Source organism: Esox lucius, chromosome 11 (assembly GCF_011004845.1).
Source record: "Esox lucius isolate fEsoLuc1 chromosome 11, fEsoLuc1.pri, whole genome shotgun sequence".
In the NCBI taxonomy this organism is placed as follows: domain Eukaryota; kingdom Metazoa; phylum Chordata; class Actinopteri; order Esociformes; family Esocidae; genus Esox; species Esox lucius.
In genome coordinates this window covers 33,152,203-33,175,825 of record NC_047579.1, presented here as the reverse complement: position 1 = coordinate 33,175,825, position 23,623 = coordinate 33,152,203, and the positions used below count along the sequence as shown (strand labels likewise).

Here is a 23,623-nt window from a genome sequence, read left to right as displayed (position 1 = left end):
TAAAGAAAGGAGGCAAAAAAATATGTTTTTTTTCTCCATGCTCTTTATAGGGCTCCTCTGTCTCTTTGTAATTTTGGTCTCTCTCATGTCAGACATCAAAGATGGCAGAAATTGTTTTTCTCCCCCCAGCCATTGTGTACTCTGTAATTATTAATCAGGCAGGCAATATGACTGGCTTCAGGGTGCTGTGCAAAGCAACTCAGCCAGACACAAAAGACTGCAGAGTCAAGGCTCACACAAAAAGGACTAAAGGAAGGATGTGGCAGAAATAGCTAGAATTAATGGACGTTTGAAAGTGGAAGTTGGGACAGGGGAGGTAGGGGCTACTATTGTGAATCTAGGGCGGTTTGTGTTTTAAGCATATACTTTACACTTGTGTAATGCATTTAAATTAGCGTATGGTGCAATCAGATGTGCGTGAAGGGGTGGGCGTGTGTTTGCCCCCCAATATCTGAGTGTGTGTGTGACAGAGAGCAGCAGATTGCCAGTCACCATTAATCCCAGAGAAAAGGGTGAGATGAGAGGGCAGCGTAATGATTGAAGAAGGCCTAGAGGGGAGGAGAAGGGAGGAGAAGGAGAAGTAGGGGGATGCCAACTCCTTGGCGGCCTACGCCTTTAAATGGCTTCTGGTCAGAGAAGTGGAAGGAGAGGAGACTCAAATTAGAGATGTGCCATCGGCGAAGAGGAAATCCTCTCATCCCTCCATCTTGAAGGGAAAAAAAGAGAGGAACATAGAGGGAGAGGAAGAGAGTGAGCATCTTAACGAGAGGGTGACAGGGCTTCCGCCTAGCCGCATGCCAGACAGGAGGGTCCAGAGCTCCGGTCTTTTTCCAGACCTCCAAAACCACAAGACGCCTTGCCTCAAACACACACACACACACACACACACAGTACCGTATGCCTCTCCTCTCACACACAAACACACACACAACACAACACACACACAGTTATAGAGCTCTCATTCATCATCCTGGGAGACAGTCAAACAAGACAACTCAGTTAGCAACATTACCAGCTACCCGTCTTTTGCTTTCACCTTGTCTCACCATTAAACATGTTGTGGAAGAGAAGCCATTTAGGCTCACTGAAATATAGTAGGTCCAGGCCAACTCAATCTGTATGGGAATGAGATGCTTTCTACATTAATCGTCATGTGATCGTGCTTCTATTTCTGAGCGTGCGTGTGAAAGCGTGCGTATTCAAGCTCATCCAAACGGAATGATAACGATTCCACAGACACATCAAAGACTGAAAACAGGAGCACATGAAAAGAGAGAAAATGCTAAACTGAAATATTCAACGCTCTCAGAAGAAAAAATAAAACAGTCAATTTTTTTCTCATCCTTTTCCCAAGAGAGACTGCAGTTGGAGGAGAAGAGGGTCGAGCTTGGAGGCTTCAGAACCGACATGCAAATATGCCAAGCAAAAAAAACAAAGGCCATGGCCACGGAGCCAGAAAGAGAGAAAGACTACATAGGAACTCATCTTGTGGTCCAAAGTCCTGTCGGCCCTCATCGGCATGCTCAATGGCTAAAAAATGTGGCCTCTTCAAGTTCTGTGTCACAGTCTTTCATGCACAGCCTTTGAATCGACTCCAATGCCAATGTTAGGTTGTTACAGTTTGTTGAATGGCTTGTCACCCTCTAATATTCACCGACCCTGGTGGGCCCTGACCCGTAGTTAGGAAATCCTGTAAACTGGAGCCTCTGCTTATTACTAAGTCCTTACACACTCCCTAACACACTAACAAATACCTGAGGGAACTGAAAATGAACTGCACTTTCACTTAAGTTAAATGCCATGTGTTGTTGGGGTCATGACTGATTAAAAGAGGGGACTTATTCACCACAAACCACACCATACCAAATGAATTCAACATTTACAGCATCACTGACCAAGAGTAAATAATATCAGAATCATGGCTTTCCCTAAACAAATGGCAATCTAAACTCCATCAAAAACTAACCAGGTTCTTGGACCAGATGTTGACCAGTCAGAGGATAACATTCCTTACCAAGTCTATGTGTAAGTGCTGCCCAGTCTTGAGTGAGCCAGCCGTGACATGTTATAGGTCTCAGATGAGTGAGCCAGTTGTGAGTTATGATATGTTATAGGTCTCAGATGAGTGACTCAAGTGTTTCAATGTAAATAGTTGAATATCTCTTCATGGACAAGCTCAGGGAGGAACAGGAAGTGCTAAACATAGGTATTCCATCCCTCCTCTCTCAACACCTAGGTTGCATTATTCATGACGTTGGTCACAGTACGCAAAGTCAGCCATGCCCAGCCATGTCAATATGGCCTCCACAACATCCCCTTACCAATTCACTTTACATCCCCATAACATCCCCTTACCAATTCCATTAACATCTGCATAACATCCTCTTACCAATACCCTTGACATCTGCATAACATCCCCCTACCAATTCCCTTAACATCCCCCTAACAATTCCCTCAACATCCCCCTAACAATTCCCTTAACATCCCCCTAACAATTCCCTTAACATCCCCCTAACAATTCCCTTAACATCCCCCTAACAATTCCCTTAACATCCCCCTAACAATTCCCTTAACATCCCCCTAACAATTCCCTTAACATCCCCCGACCAATTCCCTTAACATCCCCCGACCAATTCCCTTAACATCCCCCTAACAATTCCCTTAACATCCCCGACCAATTCCCTTAACATCCCCCGATCAATTCCCTTAACATCCTCCGACCAATTCCCTTAACATCCCCCGACCAATTCCCTTAACATCCCCCGACCAATTCCCTTAACATCCCTACAATGTCCCCATTCTCTTAACATCCCTTCACCATTCTCTTCAACGTCCCCTTAACACCCCCTGGGTCCCACCATCCACCCAACCCACACCAAAGTAAATCTTGCTGCTTGGTTGGCTGGCAGCTGAACTCACTAGGCACAATGTTGAGGGAGAGATAAGACAACTACAACACACACACAGACACACACACAGCCTTCAAGTTCAAACAAACCTGGGCTGTGCTTCATTCAGTCTAGCTCAGTTCAGTCTAGGTGTTCAATAGTAATGTCCATAAAAAAGGAACTGCCGAATGCAACAGATTGCAAGTACTACACAGAGCAGGAGTGTAGGTGTCTAGCATTGGATTAAATCTACAGAGCTACAGAACTGGGAGCTTGGCAAAGTGCTGTAGCTCAAGGAACTTTGTACTCGGGCGGCTCAATTAACTACATTCAGATCAATATTGTATTATTGATGTCTTTTTTCTCTCTCCATGTTGCCGCTTCCACACACACCAAGCCCGTCCCACTGTCCTTTAAGCAGTAATGTTGCTCCAAACCCGTCCCTCAGTCCGTTAAAAAGTAATGTTGCTCCAAGCCATCACAATGTCTGTTAAGCAGTAATGTTGCTCCAAGCCCATCCCCCTGTCCGTTAAGCAGTAATGTTGCTCCAAGCCCATCCCCCTGTCCGTTAGGCAGTAATGTTGCTCCAACCCCGTCCCCCTGTCCGTTAAACAGTAATGTTGCTCCAAGCCCATCACAATGTCAGTAAAGCAGTAATGTTGCTCCAAGCCCGTCACAATGTCTGTAAAGCAGCAATGTTGCTCCAACCCCGTCCCCCTGTCCGTTAAACAGTAATGTTGCTCCAAGCCCATCACAATGTCGGTAAAGCAGTAATGTTGCTCCAAGCCCATCACAATGTCTGTAAAGCAGTAATGTTGCTCCAAGCCCATCACAATGTCTGTAAAGCAGTAATGTTGCTCCAAGCCCCTCCCCCTGTCCGTTAAGCAGTAATGTTGCTCCAAGCCCCTCCCCCTGTCCGTTAAGCAGTAATGTTGCTCCAAGCCCCTCCCCCTGTCCGTTAAGCAGTAATGTTGCTCCTCCTCATTGTTAGAGCCACCATATGTTTGCGTGCTGTTCAGTTAAGTCAAATGCAGACAACATTGTTACAAACAAAAATGCTTGCTACTTAATTGTCATTATAAAATTCTCTATTTCTCATTCTGGCAGTTTACCCAATCTATATTTCCCCATGTATCGCAATCGCAATATTTGTTCTGACTACTGCAATTAGATGTTTTGCAATGCAGCCCCTACTTTGTATGCTGCCCAAATATTGGACAACCTATCAAACTACGACAGAGGGATAGAGTCTGACAGAGGGAACATGTACATTGTGACCATAACCAATGTTTATCTCCATTTATTTTCCTGTGTCATCATATTTTAATCGTTTGCAATGTTTCAACTCCTTACTTAAACTGTTCATTTCCTTTAACTTTCAAACATTTGTGTATAATGTTTACTATGAGGATAGATATTTCTGCCTTATTTTCCCTTGCTCTGGGACAAATGTTTACCATGTGCATAAAGCTCCTTTAAATTGAAATTGGGAAAGGGGAGACAGGGATAGAGAAGATGTAATGGGGGAAGGAAGGAGACGTCTCACGTCTAAACAGAAGGATATGTTAGAGGGGAGGCAGTGAAGCAGGCAGGGTGCTCTGTTCCTCTCTTCTTTCATTAGCATTTAGTGGATGTTGTTGTAGTGTTCCACTGCCATTTGGAGCTCACTGTTGTGGAGGCAGCCTGCTCCCCAGATGAGTTACGCGTCTCTCCTTCACTCTTTCTTTCTTTTCTCCTCTGTCTACGAAGCACATCCCTCTCTCTCTATGTTAATGCTCCGTGATGATCTGAGCGGGGCCGCGATGAAAGGACTGAGAGAAAACTTGTTTTTCTTAACCGCTTTGTAGTTCTTTATGTCGTTACTATAGTGAAAAGTGTGTGAAAATAAAACCAACGTAACCAAAAACAGGCAGTTCTCCTCTGCAATGGCAGCAAGGAGAATTATGTCTTTTTTTTTTTTTTTTTGGGAGGGGGGGGGGGGTTCAGAGGTGTAGATCACACCTTCCTCTTACAAACAGCACTTATGGTCCCAAACAAAATAACATATGCCACTCTCCCTCGCTCATGCAGAAAGTGTTTATGCAGAAGAACTAACTGAAGTACAAACACAGACACACACCAGAATTCTTTGGTTGTATCCACAATAAAGCATTAGGAAAAATAAAAAAAATACCTAAACAAGCAAGCATTAACATATGTGTACAAAGGTGCATACACACACACATATTTACTCCAGCATAGGACCTACTTTGGCTCTGAAGATCTCCTGAATGGACTATAAAAGCCTTCAGTGGTTCCACAGCGGCAAGCAGGTAGCAGACTGTGTCTATTTGTGTGTGCAGGGCTGACCTCCTCAGACTTCACACTGAGAGTTTCATTAATTAGCTCGGAGGTTCCCAGTCGTTACTAACGAGAGGCCTGCCTGATTGTTACAGAGGGAAGTCCTAATTTATGCGCCCAGATTCCTGATTGCCATTTCATCAAAGGCATCCTCTGTCATGCTGCACACTCGTCCGGGTCACTGGTGACAGATGATAGGAGGATGTTTCCATTACTCTGTCAGCACACTGTCAGGTCTTCGCAGGGAATTTGTGTCCTTGGAACTGAGCAATAAGAATAATGTATACATTCACATCTTAGTGGACTGTAACAAGGGATTGAGAAATCAATGGGTTTTTTAACTGACAATGGTCTTTATGTATGCAATTCCCTGGCTAATAGCTGTCTAACTCTCAGAAATAAAATACATACATAAACACAATCTGCAATTTCATGACCACTCAAAGTCAGTCATAGAGTGGAATGTATTGTCCATTGCTACTGAAAAACACAGTGCACAGTTAGAGGGGGTTGCGGTTGGTGGGTGTCCCTTTGGTTGATGCCTGGCAATGTGGGTGGATTGATTTCCTGCCTGTTGGGCCCTGTCCGGGGCCTCCCCCGGGTAGGGCCACAGTGTCGCCGGACCCCCCCGTCTCAGTTCCAAGGTGTTACGCTGCTATATTATTGTGCTGGGGGATATGAGGAATGCATTTTCTAACACTTCTCAGTCTCCTCCAGTTTTACATTTTAGGAGGAGATGAGGTCCTGGTCCACATCTGCGGAGTACCTGGTTTGGGGGCCCGTTGCTGTCCCTGTCCTTATCCACCTGGTCATATTTTTGACCTAGTCTAAAATCAAATGGACTCTGGATTTAGCCCAGAGAAATTAATTTATTATCCTAATTGGACTCTTAATATCTCACCCGGCACAGCCAGAAGAGGACTGGTCACCCCTCTGAGCCTGGGTCCTCTCTAGGTTTCTTCCTAAAATCCGGCCTTCTTAGGGAGTTTTTCCTAGCCACTGAAATCCAACACTACTGTTGTTTGCTCCTTGGGGTTTAAGGCCGGGTGTCTCTGTAAAGCACTTTGTGACAACTGCTGTTGTAAAAAGGGCTTTATAAATACATTTGATTTGATTGATTGATAGAGAAGGAGACAACAGTAAACAGGATTGGGCCTGGTTTAGGTCACCTATGTGAGAGACTGGGGTTGTGGACTGGGACAGAGGATGGCATTAGAGCTGGGGTTATGGACTGGGACAGAAGATGGGACTAGAGCTGGGGTTATGGACTGGGACAGAAGATGGGACTAGAGCTGGGGTTATGGACTGGGACAGTTAGGATGGGACTAGAGCTGGAGTTATGGACTGGGACAGAGGATGGGACTTGATCTGGGGTTATGGACTGGGACAGAAGATGGGACAAGAGCTGGGGTTATGGACTGGGACAGAGGATGGGACTAGAGCTGGGGTTATGGACTTGGACAGTTAGGATGGGACTAGAGCTGGGGTTATGGACTGGGACAGTTAGGATGGGACTAGAGCTGGGGTTATGGACTGGGACAGTTAGGATGGGACTAGAGCTGGGGTTATGGACTGGGACAGAGGATGGGACTTGAGCTGGGGTTATGGACTGGGACAGTTAGGATGGGACTAGAGCTGGGGTTATGGACTGGGACAGAGGATGGGACTAGAGCTGGGGTTATGGACTGGGACAGAGGATGGGACTTGAGCTGGGGTTATGGACTGGGACAGTTAGGATTGTGCTTAGGCATTTAATTATGGAGAACACATCATACTTCCATCAGAAGCATTGTAATGTGTGCATGAACCAGTAATCTGGTAATGTATGGTCTGAATTAGTGAGAGGAATGCATGCAGAGGCCCAGGATCAGTCCTGGTCCTGCCCAGCATGTCAATAGTATTCTGACAGTACTCAGTTGCCAAGGATCGACAGCAGGCGAAGATGAGATGATGGCTGGTAGAAAGAGCGAAGTCAGCTTAACATCTGCTAGGAGAGATATGATTGTAGCTGAAAATAGTTCATGATGTCATATGTGTTTACTGATAACGAGCCATACTTGAACGATCAATGACCTGAAATCAAAGGATTCATGAAACGAGGCCAAGAAAGTGTATGAAGACATAGCCAAGCCCTTACTCCTTCCAGTGGTCCTATCGCCAATTAGGTCACCTGCTTGTTATCAGACTGGGTAATGAGGTGGTGACCAAACCATGTCATTATAAAGTCAGGACAGAAAAGTAAAGGGCGGTGTGGACATTTGCAGACTGGAGCCTGTAACTGATCCAATGACATCATTCGTAGCATGGATACGGGATGTCAGACAGGATAAGCACTGTTGCATTGTTACATGGGCAACTCAAAGGCCAAACACATGATGACTGAGATTATGACTGAAATGACAACGTACTGATGGCAATCAGTGAATAACATCATGGGTCAGCTCTGACCATCGTTGGTCAGTTTGAAAAAGTGGATTCTTGCAGGTGCGGCCTGTTAATATGAAGTGTTTCAAACAATTCGAACGTGAACCAAGCAGGCCTGTGTTGAAAAGCATCCTCACCACTTCCATGTCTCACAGAGATCAGCCTGCTGTAACCCCTGATAACTCCACATCTGGGGGGGGGGCACTGCCTGCCAACAGATACCCTGCCATGGAGGTCTCCACACGCACGCACACACGCGCGCAAACGCACTCTAACTGAATTAGCCACACACACCGTAACATACCCTGTTGCCTTTACCCGGTGTTCTGTTTCTTGCCAGAACGCCGGGTCTGATCTCGTCAATTAATTAACCTTGCCCTCTTCAGTCTAATTCCAAATCCACTCAGCCCTGGGCAGTTGTAGAGGATAAGACTGTTGGACAGGTGCATGGCAATAGAGAACTGGACTCTACCCGACACTGTGAAGGTGCTGCACAGCCAAGATAGGAAAGCTCTCCGGAGTCTCCTAAACTACAGCATGTGACGGACAGGCACACAGGGAGAGACCAAAAGGGATGAGGGCAACATTTCATATAGTTTCAAATATCCACTGCCGCTTTCAATTACTGCACCAGGGAAAGCTCTCCAAATTACAGCTGTATCCCAGGCCCTGTAACTAGCACTTACCACCGTCTGAGTGCTTAAGCCTTTTTCTAAATCAGTGATTTTGGAGGATTGTATCATTGTATAATTGCATGGATGGAAGACAGTGTTGGCTCGCTGTGATACATTTTCCATAACTGGGATCGTGGCTTTGTGGGTGGATGATGTGTGTGAACAAATCCCATGTTTCTGATGTGTTCTGAAGCAAATGTAGTGGCAACTCCCCACGTAGCGATGACATGTCAGAGATAAATAGATATCTGAAGGAGAGGGTTTTCCTACTCACCTAAGAGACTCTTCGAGTTTGGACATCTTCTTCCCGGCCTCTTCTCTCTCCTTCTCAGCCTCATTGTGTAGAGCTCGCACCTGCGAGGTCACATGTAAGAGACAGACAGAGAAACAGTGAGAGACGGGGGAGAAAACCAGATACACTTTCACAGAAGACCCCTCACTCCGCAAGCCCACGTGTATGTGACCATAGTCACTGGTAGCGACTCCAACCATCATCCAGCTCCCACTCCCTTCAGAGCCCATCTCCCTACAAAGAGGCCACTCTCCCCGAAGCCCCGCAATAAAAGTCCTATTCTTTAGACTGTAGTCAATCAGTTGTTGCTAGACCAGAAGTTGAACAATAAAGGGAACAGGATGCCATTTTACAAAATTGGCCCAAAGCCTCCTTTTCTCCAGTGTTAAAATTCAACAACACAAATATTAAACAGAAGGTGAAATGGAATTGAACCTGAGGTTGAACCTAATAACCTAGCTAGTTAGTCTGCAGGTGTAGCAGTTCAGTTCCCCCACCCCATGACTGGCTGCCTGGCCCTTCAACAGGCATGTGCCTCCCTTTGAAGATGGACCAGGTGTTTGAATAAATGTTAAAACCCATTCTTCAGCCACCTGACTCTAGCCTGGCCTGGACCAACTCATTAGATGGCGGTATTTTTTTTATGACAACATGACTGACTTTGAAGTGGGGCTTGAAAGAAAGAGGGGTTGCTTTCTGGTTGCAATTAAGATCCATGCAGCAGTTAGTTGGGGCGACCAAACGTGGCTTTTCGGATAGACAAACTAGACCCCGATCGTCCTATCCCCCCACCACCACACTACATCCAAGGACCCTGTGGACCCTGTGTCCAGCAGTAGTCTTGCCTGTTAATCATAGTTTGGAGTTCTTAAGCAGGACCAAATAATATCAAAGAAAAGCAGAGAGAGGGGGCCAGCCAGGATCATGGGCCCAAGGCTTTTATCTCTCCCATTTAACCTCGGTCAGCATGTCAGACAGGGGCTTTTGGTAAGGAAGGCAGCATTTCATCAGAATCAGGCTTTGGGATCAACAGAGTTTCCGTTAAGCACAGTAGACCTTCATAGTTAGTTTGCCAGCAGCACCCTGCATCCCATTGGTGTCTCAGTGGTTAGGAGTGGGCAGGGGTGGTGACCTATTATCCAATGGAACCTATTATGGACACCTAATCATTCCCAGCAACTGGCTCATTAATGGAGCCTTCCAAATGTATGCAGTGATCTTTAACGATTATATCTCTGGAAAAGAGTGTCAGCTAAATAACTGGATCGTAGAGAGAAAATCAGTGGGGACAGAACTACTGAGGCAATGTTTACATACTCAACATTCTCCAGTAATAGGCCTACTGGTCCCACAGCGATTTAATTACACATTTACCATTTTCTTTCTGAAAGCTAACCAGGGACATTTGCAGGGACAGGCCACTAAAAATGGATGCTGTCCACAAAAAACAGGAATGTTTGCCTGCTTGCTCCAAAGAACATGGACCAATCGATAATTCTAGTGGTTAAAAAAAGATTAGAAAACTGAGGTTGGCTAGTTTGAAGATAACCAGGTATGCTTATCACTCGACCAGCTGTAAAAATGGACTGAGAGGTGTGGCAGATAGACCTGTTATTTCCTTGGTGAGCTGGATGAGTTTTAACAGCACAAGACTCGCCTCCGGCTATTGACGGCTTCCAAGTCTCTTTGTTCACATTTTAAAAATCAACCAGGAACCAATGAAATCTCCAATGGAAAGCCCTATTTTTAATGAGTTTCTTAGTTATTTATAGAGCCATGCCATTAAGGAAATAAAGTTAACACAGTGTGTTTATCTGTGTCCAAAAATGTAATACACTATTTTTGCATCTTATTAAATTTAATCTAGTCTTAGGCATTTTGACTAAAATATATTAAGGTTTTAGTCAAATTTTTGTCATTTGAAAATGTATTTAGTCAATTCATTGTGAAAATTATGAAACCCACATTTTGACTAAAATGTAAGGATGTTGTGTTAACGTAAAACTATCATTCCTGTGGCTGGTAAAACTATCATTCCTCACAGCCAATACACCAACAATATAATGTCAACACATGATTTGTAATTTGACTTTCTACATCTCATAAGCCTCAATTTGCTTGCTGAGAATTCCATAGAAGTCTTCAGGGGTCTCCAACCTTTTTAGGCATGAGATGAAACATGTTGCGAGATACTCTCTTTTTGTGCTTTTAACTGGGCACATTCTTCACTCCCTTCTTTTGTAAAACCTTACAAAAGAAAGCACTACAAAAGAAAGTTTTATGCCAATATACCTGGTCAAATAAGGGTTCATTACCTACTCTAAAGAGGGTAATACAACATTTCTTACACCCCCCAAATTCAGAATTTTAACTGGTACAGCAAAACAGGCATGGCAGTCCAATCACATCACAGAAAATAAAAACTAGGTCTGGATCTGGCCCATGGTTTCTAGTGAAACATTAATGTGTGGGGCTTGAATCTGACTTGAATTATACAATGATACAATACTGCTGCTTTCATCTTATACAATTAACACATAAGATGTACTTAAGCATGATATACTCCAGCAAGGTAAAACTAATTTGCAGTTCTGACAAGGTTTGGGAACACGATAAGAAGTGAACAGACACCCATTATTTGCTACATTTTGAAGTTAATATTTAGACTGGGAACAATTGATTTGAAATGCTTTTTGTACTCTTAAAAGATGAACTCAGTATTGTACTAGCATTAACAAGTAAACCAACAGCCTCTACAATCCTGAGATGCTGTAAAAGTAGCATTTGCTTTAGTCTACCTCATAAAATTATCAAACTGAATTTGTTACGCTTACAAAGTACATATAGATTTCCATGTTAATTCAATCCACTCACAAATATTGCCACCAGCGTTAATTGATCCCTACAAAAGTTTGACTACTACCATACTACTGTGGCAGGCCCGCTCTGTTTATTTTTGCTATGTAGCGGGTGCAGTTGCCACGCTGAGGCCCTTAACGGCTCGTGGACACACTAGCCCATGTGGCTCTTATCAGCTGATGATCAAACAAATGCACCACACATATACAGCTCAGAAAATAATTAAGAGACCACTGCAAAATGAACAGTTTCTCCAGTTTTACTATTCATAGGTATGTGTTTGAGTAAAATGAACAGTTTTGTTTTATTCTATAGTACTGACAACATTACTCTCAAATTCCAAATTAAAATATGGTCATTTAGAGTATTTATTTGTAGAAAAAAACAACTGGTCAAAATAACCCAGAAAATATGCATTGTTTTCAGACCTCAAATAATGCAAAGATAACAAATTCATATTCATTTTTCAACAACAAAACACTAATGTTTTAACTTAGGAAGAGTACAGAAATAAATAGTTGGTGGAATAACCCTGATTGTTTATCACAGCTTTCAGCTCTCCACCAGTCTGTCACATTGCTGTTGGGTGACTTTATGCCACTCTTGGCCCAAAAATTCCAGTAGCTCGGCTTTGTTTGATGGCTGGTGACCATCCATCTTCCTCTTGATCAAATTCCAGAGGTTTACAATGGGTTCAGGTCTGGAGATTGGGCTGGCCATGACAGGGTCTTGATCTGGTGGTCCTCCATCCACACCTTGATTGACCTGGCTGTGTGGCATGGAGCATTGTCCTGCTTGGTGTTGGTGAACATTGTCAGAGCAGAAAGAAGCAGGTGTTCTTCCAGGATAACCTTATACTTGGCTTGAGTCATGAGTTCTTTACAATGACAAATCTGCCCGATTCCAGCCTTGCTGAAGCATCCCCAGTGGGTGCCAGACACTGTGGGTTGTAGGCCTCTCCAGGTCTCCATCTAACCATTAGACGACCAGGTGTTGGTCAAAGCTGTAAATTTGACTCGTCAGAGAAGATGACCTTACTCCATTCCTCTACAGTCCAATCCTTATGGTATTTCAGCCTGGCTCGTCTTTTCTTCTCATTGATGAAGGGCTTTTTTCTAATTTTGCACGACTTCAGCCCTGCCCCTAGGAGCCTGTTTCGAACCATCCTCACCGTGCACTTCACCACAGCTGCTGTTTGCCATTCTTTTTGTAGGTCACTTGATGTCATCCTGTGGTTGTTGAATGACATTCGAATGAGTTGACGGTCATCTCGGTCAGTGGACAGTCGTTTTCGCCCTCTGCCAGTCTGTAGTTTTGTTGTCCCCAATGTCTGTTGCTTGACCTTGCTCTTATGAACCGCCGTCTTTGATTTTTAGGATGGAAGCAACCTGACGCTCTCTGTATCCCTCTGCCAGTAAAGCCAGAATTGAACCCTTCTTTTCCTCACTCAAAGCTTTCCTTTTCAACCCTTTTGTCATGCTGAATAGGAATTTTTATATTCAAATTACCTTTGAGGTACTACTTGCACTGTTTTTGCCATCCAGCTGGTCCTATTGCAAGAGGATAGTGATGACCACAGCAGTGGTTTTTATACTTGAATGAAATGACTGCCATACATTTAGAGATGCTGATTTAAGAAGAATTAGGAGTGATCTCTTAATATGTTCCAGAGCTGTATATATGAAAAATGTGTTTTGTTGTTTCTATGTCTTTCCATAATTTTCTTTTAAATGTTTAATGCATTTTTAGTAACATAATATAGTCAATATTGTCTTGTCTATAACTGTTCTGTACTTCACACATCATGTGTTTTTAAGGTTTATGTGGACTCCAGGTTAGTAGCTGCTGCATGTGTATAATCTAATGGGTATCCTAATAAATAATAATAAATCCTAATACACTGTACTAATTCTATGGAAGTGTTTGGTTATATAAACAGTACAAACTGATTTTGTTCCAGGCTAGTCAAGAGATTGGCTATAGAATCAGAAATTAATATGAGGCTGTTAAGAGAGTGTGTACCTTTTTCTCAATGTCACACTGCAGATCTGCTTTATCTTGTTGGAATTTGTTCTCTGTGTCCTGGAAAACAAGCCAGTAGTCTGAGACACATATCCGCTGTATGTGACAATAAAGAACGACAGCAAGTTGTTGTTACATATGAAAAGTATTTTGTGCTAATGGGACCCTGGCCAAATTCCAATATTGTGTAAAGTCTTTTGTACAAATGGGTCTCTGGCCACATTTGTCTGGATTGTACTTATACCATTTGTGGTCAAATTCAATCACACACCCTAAGTTGTTTCTGTCTCCTGTGCTCGCTGTCGTGTAACTGCTGTCTTAGCTGGGCCACAGTTTGTTCCAAGTCCTCAATCATATCAGAGGCCTGTCGGATAGAGAGAGATAGAGACTGTTGGATAAAAAATAGAGAGGGAGACAGAGGAGGGGCGAGAAGAGAGGGAGCATAGAACATCATAATGCCCCCATTCCTTGGACCAATCAGCAGTTCACATTGGTCTAAAAAACTGTCAGGGTTAAACATCTTACATTTCTAGATTAAAGCTTTGATCTGCCTAAATTGTTGGTTAAGGCATGATTCTGTGGCAAAATGCAAATGGTCAAAAGAGTCAGTGCATGTTGCACACTGTATACAATTCCAAACACATACTGCATGCAATTGGCTTAGATACATACGTTTTACATATTAACATGACTTATGTCTTACCTTGCTTTAAAGGAGCATTGCCAAAATCTGACCGTATAAAAATTGAGGGAATTATTTTATACAGTGCCACTTTATATCCTTATATGGCATTGAAACAAGCGTTTCTGCACTCTTGATTTTCAAACTAACTTTCTTTCAGTATTATTAATAGTAGTAGTAGTAGTGGTGGGCAGTATATCAGTCATGTATGGTTTGTTACCTTAGCAGCGGAGAGTGCATGTTCCTGTTGGAAGTGGCTGATGTCAGTTTCGTGTTTACCCTGGAGCTTCTGCAGTGTGTCTTCATGCTGCTTACTCTGCTGCTCCATGTCCCTCAGCAGAGACAAGTGCCTAGTCAACCCAATAAGTTAGTTACTCACTTATTTTACACGTCCACTAACTCATTCACCAGCGACCGTCAGAACCACTGACTTATAAGGTCCTATTGTTGAGCTCCAACAGAGGATGGAACCAGTGACATAGCTGGTGCTCACAGTGCTGTCAAATGCTGTCTATTTTTCAAAATTGTTCTCCATTTTAATTTGTTTCCACAAAATACTTCTGAATCTTTGACCAAAACCAAATTTTTCTTGCTTGATTTGGCCAATCATCATAACGATGAGGTAATCAGAAACCCTGGATGAAAAAAAATAAGGTGTCCTAGCAAAATAATTATAGTGGACAGTGTGAAAGCATAATTCACAAACAACTTCCATGCTGTGCATATATTACTGATCACCCCTGACTCATTCTCGTAGCCAAACATCTTTACCCATCTAATGCACTTCCTAGTGCCTGGGAAACTAGATCGACGAGGTTTGAGTGAGTCTCTCATTCCCTCACCTTCGATTGGCCTCCTGCAGCTCCGAGCTGATAGTAGCAATGTGGATCTCCAGCTGGCCCTTATCCTGCGTCACCTTCTGCCTCAGCACATTTCCCTTTTCCACCTCAACTGAAAGCTGCTTCACACGCAGCTCAAGCTCCCGCACTGTCTGCTCCTAAACAGGGCGGAGAGGGTAGCAGGTTATTATATATTTTTTATTCCATTTGATTTCAATGGAGAGGTTTATGAGAATGGGAGATGAAATCTTAATTAACTACAATCTAGATGAACCATTCAGATACTCAGTTTCAACCCACTGTTTTAAAAGTTAGGCGATGCATCCCAAAACACTCCCAAAAAAATCTCAGTATCATACTCAGCCTGAACCCACTATCCCAGCGCCACAGTTTACTCAACTGAATTCAACCTCAATTCCAGTCAGCCTGAACCCACTCTGTTTCTCAGAACCAGATTCTTCAATTCTCAGTTAAGAGTCAGACATCAAAGTCCTCAATGCACCAGGGAGAGATCCTATCAGCTGGGACTGTTTTAAAAGGCACATCTGATGCATCTGTTCCCTCTGCAAAGTCTCAAAGTTAAAGAGAAAGTTTCCCAGAGAAACAGCAGAAAACAGAGTGGGACTTCAAACGTCAAGAGCTCCGCATTCTCTCTTCTTCCAAAACAGTCTTCTCTCTCCCCAAGCTCTGCCCTAGTTCTGACTCCTCCATAAACTCCTGACAATACCAGTTTAAAGGGCAGACAGAAGTTGAGCTCAAACGCATAGCTTTTGACCTACGTAATCCTACTGAAATCCTCTAATCCCATTCTTCATAAACCAGACGACGGTTCCAGATTACAAATCAGACACCCTCATACTGAACTCTATAAAGGGGCGATCAAACAAAGTCCAGGAGAGGTTTCATTTGGGTACATTGTATTATCCCAACTAGTCCCTCAGGTTCAGCTAATGGTGACTGATGCTTCCGGTGGTGTCCTAATAAAAACTGGTGATTTGACCATCAACCCTCCTTCTGTGACAGTTTGGAATGCAGCGCAGGCTAATAGAAGCGATGACGGATTGGCTGATTAAAGACGGGGAACATGCAGTCCTCTCTAGACGATGAGAGAGCTGACCGATGACAGGAGGGCTCCGTGTGATTTTAGGAGAGAGCGGCGGCCAGCACTGTAAGAAGGATCCTTTGTGAATTGTCTGCAGGCGGGACTTAAGAAAGTGAACAAGGGGGACTGAGTCCAGACGCGTGGTGACACTTAGCATCCTGGCAGGGAATAATAAAGTGATGAAGCAGCTATGTGTCTGTGTGTTCGGAGCACTTCTCTATGGACCAGGTGTTGGCAGTGCATTATATTACATTACTGCACTGAGCACCACTAATCGGCTCCTTCAGGGAGGAGAGAGTAACAAAGTGACAAGTGAGCAGTGATAGGCTATATATTAGCCTTGCTCTCCTGAGTCCTAATAGATGAACCTAGGATAAGAGGGTCTTCTTTGAAGTGATAGATACACATTTGGCACTGCAACAAAGAAAATCCCTCCAAAAAGTATGGAACAGATTCAATATTCTATGATGAAGGACGTTTCGATGTCAGTGAGTGTTCTCCTCACACCTCCCTCCTCACACATCAGAATTATTGGCGTCCTTGAAAAGGATTAGCTAAAAAGGTAGTGTAAAATTACAGGTAATGATCTATACTGTAACTTGGCAACATGTAGAATAGATTTTAGATGGTTGCAGAGTGTATTGTAACGAGGAGAGACACAGAGAATGGACAATAAAAAAACGTAAAATGTAAATGCAAACGACTCGGGATGGTGAGGCGGCTTCACTCTCATGGTGGTGGTTCAGGAGGTATGGGTGTGACAGTCTCTTCTTCGGTGGCCTAGTTACTCTTATTCTGATACCAGTGTGGAACAGGAAGAGCAGCGGCACGGTCCGGCATCTCACTCTTTGTCAGACATTCATCTGCCCAGTGCCGCTGTTTTTTCATTCGGTTGCTTCAATGTTTTTTGGCAACTTCAAAGACGCACTACCGATTTCTACTGTGCTGGATTGTATGCCAAATACAGTGAGGATAATTTTTTTTTATCCCCTGCTGATTTTGTAAGTTTGCCCACTGACAAAGAAATTATCAGTCTATAAATGTAATGGTTGGTTTATTTGATCAGTGAAGAGACGGAATAAAAAAACAAAAATGTATAAGATGATTTGCATTTTAATGATTGAAATAGGTATTTGATCCCCTCTCAATCAGAAAGATTTCTGGCTCGCAGGTGTCTTTTATACAGGTAACGAGCTGAGATTAAGAGCACACTCTTAATAGGAGGGTTCCAAATCTCAGCTTGTTACCTGTATAAAAGACACCTATCCACAGAAGATTCCAAACACTCCACCATGGCCAAGACCAAAGAATTGTCCAAGAATTATTTGCAAATGGAAGAAACACAAAAGAACTGTCAATCTCCCTCGGTCTGGGGCTCCATGCAAGATCTCACCTCGTGGAGTTGCAATGATCATGAGAACAGTGAGGAAGCTACATGGGAGGATCTTGTCAATGATCAAGGCAGCTGGGGCCATAGTCACCAAGAAAACAATTGGTAACACACTAAGCCATGACGGTTTGCAGCAGAGTGTGAAGCGGTGGGGATGAGAATCAGTACCTCCAAATCCGAGGCCATGGTCCTCAGTCGGAAAAGGGTGGCTTGCCCACTTCAGGTTGGTGGAGAGTGCCTGCCTCAAGTGGAGGAGTTTAAGTATCTAGGGGTCTTGTTCACGAGTGAGGGAAGGATGGATCGGGAGATTGACAGATGGATCGGTGCAGCTTCTGCAGTAATGCGGTCGATGTATCGGTCTGTCGTGGTGAAGAAAGAGCTGAGCCTACTCTCTTCCGACTTCCTACTCTCACCTATGGTCATGAGCTTTGGGTCATGACCGAAAGGACAAGATCCCGGATACAGGCGGCAGAAATGAGCTTTTTCCGCAGGGTGGCTGAGAAGCTCGGTCACCCGGGAGGAGTTCAGAGTAGAACCGCTGCTCCTCCACATCGAGAGGGGTCAGCTGAGGTGGCTTGGGCATCTGTTTCGGATGCCTCCGGAACGCCTTCCTGGGAAGGTGTTCCGGTCCCGTCCCACCGGGAGGAGACCCTGGGAGGAGACCCCTGCTTAGACTGCTGCCCCCGCGACACGGCCCCGGATAAGCGTAAGAAAATCGAGCTCTTTGGCATCAACTCAACTCAACCCAAAACACACGGCCAAGGCAACAAAGGAGTGCCTCAGGAAGAAAGACATTAAGTTCCTGGAGTGGCCTAGCCAGTCTCCAGACCTTAATCCCATAGAAAATCTGTGGAGGGAGCTGAAGGTTTGAGTTGCCAAACGTCAGCATCGAAACCTTAATGACTTGGAGAAGATCTGCAAAGAGGAGTGGGACAAAATCCCTCCTGAGATGTGTGCAAACCTGGTGGGCAACTACAACAAACGTCTGACCTCTGTGATTGCCAAAAAGGGTATTGCCACCAAGTACTAAGTCTGTAGTTTGATTTTAATTCTTAAATTAAAGAATTAAAATTACATTTCTGTTTAAAAGATTCAGTGCATTATGTTAAATACCAGCTATGCTTTATTCTAAACTATGAACAGAGCTTGACTATCTTTTTCCAGCACAAGCCAAGCATAAAATAAAGTTACCAGTATGCTATGGGAACAAGTGTTGGTACCATGCGCTATGCAGCATCCACTTAGGTAAAGCACTTATTATGGATGTGTATGTGGTTCTATCAAAAAAGGTGAGCTAAGGGCGACAAAAAATGACAGTGTTAAATTAAAAGCACACATTAAGACGTTATCTTAGACAGACATAATTCATGCCAAGAGCTTCTCACTGCAGACCTTTGATCCTTCCCCTGAAAAGGCTTATTTGCGATGGCGTCAAATCAGTCTCAAAACTTGCTCACGGGCACATGCCACTTCGAGTAGAAAAAATATGCTCTGTGCTCTCGACTTAATTTTCTCCTCTCTCGTCTTGGGGTATCTGCAAGTGTGACGACACTGCATTTCGAATTGGTATCTGCATACAAACAAGTTTTAAGAAGGACTTGTCGCCATAGATTAGAGGCAGATGTGCCTGATCAGGTGATAGCAGCGGAACTGTGTTCAAGGGCCCCATTCTGCCGCTCAGGTCAGGTGGTTCTTACTGGGGTGTTTGTCCGATGGAGACACACAAGGGCATGTATTCATGACACTATGTACAGTGGCGCTCATACGTTTGCACACCCTGGCGGAAATTTTATTGAAGGAGAGTGATCATATGAAGCCATTCATCATAGTTATTTGGCTCCTTTTTAAAACATAATGATAACAGAAATCACCCAAATGGCCCTGATCAAAAGTTTACATACCCTTGAATGTTTGGCCTTGTTCCAGACACACAAGGTGACACACACAGGTTACAATGGAAATTTCAGAAAAGAACGGTCAAAAGACCTGCGTAACAAGGTAATGGAACTTCATAAAGATGGAAAAGGATATAAAAAGATAAGCCTTGCAAATGCCAGTCAGTACTGTTCAATCACTTATTAGAAAGTGGAAAAGTGGAAAATTGGGGGATCTCTTGATATCAAGCCAAGGTAAGGTATAGCAAGAAAGATTTCAGCCAAAATTGCCAGAATAATTTTTCGGGTTACAAAGGAAAACCCACAGGTAACTTCAGGAGAAATACAGGCTGCTCTGGAACAAGAAAATGTGATTGTTTCAAGGAGCACAATACAATGAAACTTGAAAATAAATGAGCTGCACGTTCGAGTTGCCAGAAAGAAGCCTTTACTGCACCAATGCCACAAAAAAGCTCAGTTATAATATGCCCGACAACACATTGACATGCCTCACAGCTTCTGGCACACTGTAATTTGGAGTGAGGAGACCAAAATAGAGCTTGATGGTCACAACCGTAAGTGCTATGTTTGGAGAGGGGTCAACAAGGCCTATAGTGAACAGAATACCATCCCCACTGTGAAGCATGGTGGCGGCTCACTGATGTTTTGGGGGTGTGTGAGCTCTAAAAGCACAGGGAATCTTGAGTAAATTGATGGCAAGATGAATGCAGCATGTTATCGGAGAATACTGGGAGACAGTTAGCATTTTTACGCACGAAAGCTGTGCACGGGACGCTCTTGGACGTTCCAGCATGACAATGACCCTAAGCACAAGGCCAAGTTGATCCTCCAGCAGTTACAGCAGAAAAAGGTGAAGGTTCTGGAGTGGCCATTACAGTATAATGACCATAATATTATCAAGCCACTCTGGGGAGATCTCAAACGTGTGGTTCATGCGAGACAATCAAAGACTTTGCATGACCTGGAGGCATTTTGACAAGACAAATAGGCATATACCACATGCAAGAATTCGGGGCCACATAGACAACTATTACAAAAGACTGCACGCTGTCATTGATGCCAAAGGGGGCAATACACAGTATTAAGAACTGTGTATTAAGGGTATGCAGACTTTTGGACAGGGATCAGTTCCTTTTTTTCTTTGTTGCCATGTTTTGTTTTATGATTGTGCCATTCTGTTATGACCAACAGTTGAATATGAATCCCATAAGAAATAAAAGACGTGTTTTGCCTGCTCACTCATGTTTTCTTTACAAATGGCACATTATCCAGGGGTATGCAAACTTTTGAGTGGTATCTCTTAAAATGTGCGTGCAAAATAAAAATATGCAAAACACAAATGTAAATAACAACTAACATGTTTTAATTTTTTAAGCTTCTCCTGGCACTGTTTCCTGCTGTGAATAATGTTCAGCTTACTTAATTTGCAGGATTTGCGTGTACACCTTATCATTCCGGATTGGCATTTCCAATTCCGGACTGATTTTGGATGTGAACTCCTATGTTGGCAACCATCTATAAACTTGGTGAACTACCAATGTTAGTTAGTATTTGAAAGACAAGAACAAACAAGTGATATATCCAAACAAATCACTGCTTAAAATGTTTTGTCTATCAAGGTGAATAACAATAATGTCCAAAAACATACATTGGTTTAAGAATGAACTGAAAATCTTGTTCCAAGTACTTAAAGTCCTGAGAATCATATGGTTCTTAGAGTTTTATGAGTGTGGTTCTCCTAAGATAATTTTACATACAACTATCCCACAATATTCTGGGTATGACACGAGATAATGCATCAGCTTTGGAAACTTCTCAGAAAATTTAAAGAACTTGAAAATATTTGATACTGTATTGATATTTTATTAACAGAACATTTCCTAAAGGTTTAACCATGGTTACGTTCAAGGAACGTTCTCATTGTTCAGAGAACATTAAGAAACAATCTTGGTTATATTTGAAGCCCTATTCTGAGAACATGAAGAAAAACATAATATACATTCCACTCAGAGCATCAACAAAACTCATCTTCTTGTTATGTATGTTCAGGTGTTTTGGCTGCGCCCACTAATCTTAATGAATGGAAATCCAGTATAGTGTTTGCTCAGCATCTGTCAAATGCATATGGCACCATGTTTCAAACAAGAGAAGACATTTTATAATAATTGGTCTTGAAGGGCATGCTGCAGTCAAGAAACCATTCTTGAGAAGACTGAAGGAATAATTTTTTTAACCTGCAACATCCTACATGGCAATTCTTATAAGACTTGTTGCAGTCAAAGTGTGTATTTTGGTGGCAGATGACTATGCCAGCAAGCAATTCACAGGATTTTCTTCAGTTTCTCAAGGAAGTGACTTTTAAGCACTGTTCATCAGATTGCTCTTCCAATGCATTTTCTGTCTTCAACTTGCCCTGTTTATTCACATTTCTTTACTATATATATCTTCATTTCCCAAGATATCAATTACATTACAACACAATCAATCCTTGTTACATTCAATTGCATTCATGTTTTATTTGAAAACATGGACCTACACAACGATTGGCTAACGACAGATGTGACAAAGCACCCCTTGTCCCCCTATCCACCCGTTCACCCCGGGAGGCTCTGGACCAATTAGAGCCAACCTAAGTTGGACCCCCTCAGATCTACCACAGCTCAAATGACAATTCTTCTAGTGTGCACCCATGTTGTGAGTCTCAAACAATGTTTGCGTGTGCTTTTTTTGTGGAGGTCACCCTAAACTAACAAGAGATAAAGCACTGCAATTTCATTAGAAGAAAGAGGGCCCTTTAATGTTGCAGGCCACACCTGGTTATGGACTGTGCATAATTATTAAAACCTGGTCTCGCACAGACTATTCTTGATGCCTCTTAAATTTCTGCCTGCTGACAGACTAAGGCCAGGAGTGGTTCTCTGCCCATAGTAGTGTGTCAGTGTGGGAGAAAGAGAGAGCAAGAGATAGAGAGAGAGAGAAAAAGAGAGAGAGAGGGGTGGAGAGAGACTCTGAAACACGTGTGCATGTAGGCCTATCAGATTCTATAAAAAAAATTCAACAAACAATATATATACATACACACAACCATTCAAAAGTTTAGGGTCACTTAGAAATGTCCTTGTTTTTGAAAGAATAAATATGTATTCCTTCCTTTAAAATAAAACAGATCAGAAATACAGTGTACTGTAGACTTTGTAGCTGGAAATTGCTGATTTTCAATGGAATATCCACATAGACGTACAGAAGCCCATTATAAGCAACCATCACTCCTGTGTTCCAATGGTACACTGTGTTTGCTAATCCAAGTTTATCATTTTAAAAGGCTAACTGATCGTTAGAAAACCCTTTTGCGCTTATATTAGCTCCGCTAAATTAAATAAGCAATAAAAAAAAATAAGAGTCCATCCTCTCTCAAGGAGTGTGGTGGAGAGTGCCTGCCTCAAGTGGAGGAGTTTAAGTATCTAGGGGTCTTGTTCACGAGTGAGGGAAGGATGGAACGGGAGATTGACAGACGGATCGGTGCAGCTTCTGCAGTAATGCAGTCGATGTATCGGTCTGTCGTGGTGAAGAAAGAGCTGAGCCATAAGGCGAAGCTCTCGATTTACCAGTCAATCTACGTTCCTACTCTCACCTATGGTCATGAGCTTTGGGTCATGACCGAAAGGACAAGATCCCGGATACAGGCGGCCGAAATGAGCTTTCTCCGCAGGGTGGCCGGGCGATCCCTTAGAGATAGGGTGAGAAGCTCGGTCACCCGGGAGGAGCTCAGAGTAGAGCCCCTGCTCCTCCACATCGAGAGGGGTCAGCTGAGGTGGCTTGGGCATCTTTTTCGGATGCCTCCGGAACGCCTTCCTGGGAAGGTGTTCCGGTCCCGTCCCACCGGGAGGAGACCCCGGGGAAGACCTAGGACTCGCTGGAGGGACTATGTCTCCCGGCTGGCCTGGGAACGCCTCGGTGTCCCCCCGGAAGAGCTAGAGGAAGTGTCTGGGGAGAGGGAAGTCTGGGCATCCCTGCTTAGACTGCTGCCCCCGCGACCCGGCCCCGGATAAGCGGAAGAAGATGGTATGGTATGGTATGGTAATAAAAAAAAATACAAAAAAAGAATGAAATACACCACACATATTATTTTAAAATGCAAGAACAGATCAAATTTATGGGAAATAATTTCCATACACATTAATTACACAAACACATTTATTTTGGTATTTTGACATCA

The 23,623-nt window shown here is 43.4% G+C and overlaps 1 protein-coding gene across 5 annotated transcripts in view; it reads right to left on the bottom strand.

Moving 5' to 3' along the window:
• Positions 1-23,623, bottom strand: part of cep112 (centrosomal protein 112) — a 157,114-nt gene that overhangs the window by 92,954 nt on the left and 40,537 nt on the right. For all 5 annotated transcript variants that reach the window (XM_029123329.2, XM_029123330.2, XM_029123331.2 and 2 more), the window contains 5 exons: positions 15,024-15,178; positions 14,402-14,531; positions 13,771-13,863; positions 13,500-13,559; positions 8,601-8,680 (listed from right to left, as the gene is read on the bottom strand). In XM_029123329.2, coding sequence (XP_028979162.2) covers positions 8,601-8,680; positions 13,500-13,559; positions 13,771-13,863; positions 14,402-14,531; positions 15,024-15,178 — 518 coding nt within the window. The remainder of the gene's footprint in view (positions 1-8,600; positions 8,681-13,499; positions 13,560-13,770; positions 13,864-14,401; positions 14,532-15,023; positions 15,179-23,623) is intronic.